At 30.8% G+C, this 3,982-nt stretch overlaps 1 protein-coding gene across 1 annotated transcript; it reads right to left on the bottom strand.

Annotated features, from left to right (window-relative positions):
• Window positions 1–15: 15 nt before the first annotated feature.
• LOC111373267 (thioredoxin-like 3-1, chloroplastic) lies at window positions 16–786 on the bottom strand. The gene is made up of 2 exons (XM_022995772.1): window positions 363–786; window positions 16–190 (listed from the first exon to the last, which is right to left on the bottom strand). Exons 1-2 carry the CDS (start codon window positions 653–655, stop codon window positions 112–114), a joined length of 372 nt encoding a protein of 123 aa, XP_022851540.1. The 5' UTR covers window positions 656–786; the 3' UTR covers window positions 16–111.
• Window positions 787–3,982: the final 3,196 nt, after the last annotated feature.

Raw genomic sequence — 3,982 nt, 5'->3', positions numbered from 1 at the left:
ATTCAACTGCTAAACTTAGGGAAAAATGAAAAAACTTCAAGAAATGAAGCTACTTAAATATTAGGGTAAAATTCAATTATCATCGAAATACTTAACCCATCAAATAAGAACTTACTTGGTATCGAACTCGGCAGCCAATTTCTCCAATTTTGGCCTCAAAAAGATGCATTTCCGGCACCAATTAGCCATCCTGTTACAAATTAATTTGAAGTCACATTTGTTTTGAATTTGCGAAGCAATACGATATTTATAGTTTCGGTCTACCGCTCAGATTGCATCCAGAAAATTGGGCATCAACTAGATAGTCTACCCCTGAGCTCGATCGAGTTAACGAAAGAAAATAGGGTAAAAAAGAGAGATACCAATCAATAATTATGGGTTGTGAAAGCTCTTTGGCTCTATCCAAAGCTTTATCTAATTGCTCAGAATCTTGAATTGGTTCCATTTCGACTGCAGTAGGTCTTGATAAATCTGGCCAAAAGCTATATGTTTTGATAATATCTTTCTTTGCAATTTTCTTCCACTGTTCACTTTTATTTCTATCAAATCCAAACCCATATGATTTTAAGCCATTTGCAGTATTGCTCAATAACTGCTGCTGCTGTTGGATTTCTGATCTGCACAGAATCTGCGAATTTGGTAATAATATTGACATTTCTTTCTTTTCCTTGCCTGCTGAAGAAGAAGAAGAGGAGGATAAGATTTTTGGAGCTGATAATATATTTCAGTGGGAATACTATGTATGAATTATCTTTAGTTTTGTCAATCTAGATATTTTGGTCAAGAAAAAAGTCACTCATCTTATATTTTGATATCATACCTATATCCTAAGATAACGAAAAATATGGCTAGAGCGCACGAAATATAGTCAAGATTTTTTTTACACTTTTCGTCGCTAAAGCTTTACGACTCGAGAGTTTTTTCTTTAAATTAATTTATTAATAAATGCTCGACTTAATAGTGATTTGGCTAAAACAATTTTTTTACACGTTTCTTTCAAGTCAAGGATTCAACTTGTTTAATTATTTCCATTACTCGACCTACAAGTTTATCTCTCTGTGTGTGTGTGTTTCAAACTCTAAATTTGTTTTTTTGTGATTCCATTTTGATAAATGAGACAATGAAATAGGGTGATGCTTGAATTTCCCCCCCAAAAAAAAAAAAAAAAAGTATATTGGACCCCACAGGAGCAATGAAGTGACCTAGACAAAAGGATATTGGAGTAAATCTATTATCGTCATATTTCTCATTAATAGATCTTCCTAAAATTCACACATTTTTGGTTCCTCTTAATTATTCATACCCTAATCTTACAATTTGTTACGTTAATTACAATTAACCATAGTAATAAGGGATGGGATTTTGTAAAAAATTGTGATTCGTTTGTACTTTCTTAAAATATTTTGGGCTAATAGTTGCAATTCGTTATTTATTTATTTATTATTATTATAATTATAATTATTGTTATCTTTTCGATTTATTTAACTGTGAAAGTATATTTGTCATTTCATAATTTTATCGAGAAAATGAATGATAGGACATTATTCTACACTAAACGTTTCAAACATGGACGTGTTGTTCTCTTTTCAAAAGGTAGAAATTTTTGATAGTTTGCCCAAGATAGGGAGCTATTGTGCAGTTTAGCCTAAGTTAAAGAGAATAAATTACATCTTTTGAGAATCTGAGTGAAAAAAAATCTTAGCCAAACATGCTTAATATTCTTATTTCGACTTCTCCTCTATACACTTGGGTTCTCAATAAATCTTAGGAAAAAAAAATCTTTACTTATATCGTTTATTTTTATTGAGCCTATACACTAGAAAGCTAAAATAAACTTTATTCTCTATAATTTAAAATCAGTGATATGAACCATTCTTTTGCCGCTCAATACATCCATTGCTACATCTATAAAATTTTATTGACAAGAAACTTGAGATTCCAAATCAATTAGTAAAGCAAGCCAAAAATTTAATTTCATAAATATAAGTTGATTAAAGAACAATTTTTTTCATCTACTAGTGAGATAAGATTTCATGCCCTTACTTGTCAAAATAAATAAATTGTTAGAGATCTGCGCTAATCTTTCTATTGATGGTATAATATATAATTATGAAAACAAAATTATAAGAATCAATCTAAAGCCCAGTTTGGTACACATTAATATAAAAATGAGAATGAAAAATATAGTCGTTATGGATCCTACACAAGAGATAGAAAGTCAAATATAAGGGTTTAATGTGATAAATAACGGTCATATTTTTCATTTTAATGGACCAATAATGAGAAACAAACGAGGGCTAAAATATTTTTTGTCATTTGGAATATTTAATTAAATTTGTTATTAGAAAAACCCGTGAATCAAATAAATCCAAATGAAGGTGAACAGTTGACAGGCTATATTTCATTAGAGTAAATGCGTGACAGGTCTAAATGGGTATCTTTTTCGCCGTCGGTGGATACAATTTGTAGGCAATAATATGCAGACTAATGTCATTGAAACATTACACCTTTTGGCATTTTCGTAATTCTCATAATAGCTTATAATTTAGTTAAAAATAAGTGATCATGTAGGATTTCGTACTCCTAGCATTTTATTAGAGCGTATTATATGGTCTTCATACTCAATACTATTCATGATATATGTAATGTCAGGTCGAATATAGCATTGCACAATATTGATCTCGACATTCGAATATCAGTACGATATTAGTTTAAACTATTCTCTATAAAATACTTGAGGGGATCTTTATATTTTATTAGTCCCTCAATATTAATTTGTTCACCCTGACTCTCAAGATATTGAATTGTCAATCAAATATATGTTCTCGATCTTACGAAATATGTGAATAATAAGATATAACTCATATGTATGAATAAAAAAATATATTTGATCAACTTAATTTTTTGATAAGAGTCTCAAGAAGGCAAATGGAGTTCATTACCTAGGCATGCTTTAGGTATTTTATTTGGAAATGAGTAAGCCTTTAATTCCGCTCATTGCTCATGACCATCTCTTAAAATTAAATTTTTACACTATCTTGTCCAATGTATATGAAAAATGTACTAGTATCTCTACTTAAAAGTTACAATAAAGTCATCTAGTCAAGATTAAAAATAGGGGAGTGAAGAGATAAGCTGATGTGTCAAAAAATGATAGGGTATTTTTGTTTTAATTTTTCAAACTGTTCAATCATCTGTCGACTGGATGTGTAGCCCGATTGTAAATGTTATTACTTTCGCGATCAAGACAAATTGGTGGCCCCTTGTGTAAAATCTCACTACCTAAATGCAGACTTAAAAATTTCTTAATTAATGGGATGGAAGACTATTTGAATTGAATTTTGAGGCAAATACACCGTACAATTGTAATACACGGGTCCACACGCAAATGAATTTTGACAATCTGTTTTCCATTTTCTTCTTCTTTGTGATTAAATGGTTATCGCTGGAGAGTTTTATGATCTTGTAAAGGATGGGTACTTTATTATAAAGATTTTATCCTTATTTTCACTATTATCCTGAAATATAAATATCAATTTCAATTTTAGATGAATCGATCGAACTTATTGAGAGAGTCTTGAAATTTTGTGTCTCCATCTCCACAGAGTGAGAGTCCTATCTATTTGCGTCACAATTTCTCGCTCTCCACTATTATCTAATCTCTTTTCTTGCATTCCCTGCGTAATTCCTAATATTTTTCTCTAGAAAATCTTTGTTTTAGTTAAACTGAAACTCTCTCTCTCTCTCCCTCTTCTCTTGCTTTCTCTGCGAAATTCCTAAACTTCTTTTTCCATCACACAGACACATTTCTGGGATTTCTGGGAATTGCAGATTGCAGATGGCAGATGTAACAAAATATGCACCCGTCAATGGCAGAACCTTGATATCAGACTTCAAAAGCCATTTCTCTCTTCAAAAAACCAAAAGAACTGTTGCATATGGATTTGTGTTTGTTTTTATTGGCTTTACCATTTTTCTTGCT

Source organism: Olea europaea, unplaced genomic scaffold, assembly GCF_002742605.1.
Source record: "Olea europaea var. sylvestris unplaced genomic scaffold, O_europaea_v1 scaffold10985, whole genome shotgun sequence".
Lineage (NCBI taxonomy): Eukaryota > Viridiplantae > Streptophyta > Magnoliopsida > Lamiales > Oleaceae > Olea > Olea europaea.
This window is presented reverse-complemented; position numbering and strand designations above follow the sequence as displayed.

What these genes read in the sequence shown, in the direction of transcription:
- LOC111373267 (XM_022995772.1), bottom strand. Translation starts at nt 655, where the DNA reads ATGTCAATATTATTACCAAATTCGCAGATTCTGTGCAGATCAGAAATC. An exon ending in CAACCCATAATTATTGATTG is followed by an intron (nt 191 to 362) that starts GTATCTCTCTTT and finishes AATTTGTAACAG; the next exon opens with GATGGCTAATTGGTGCCGGA.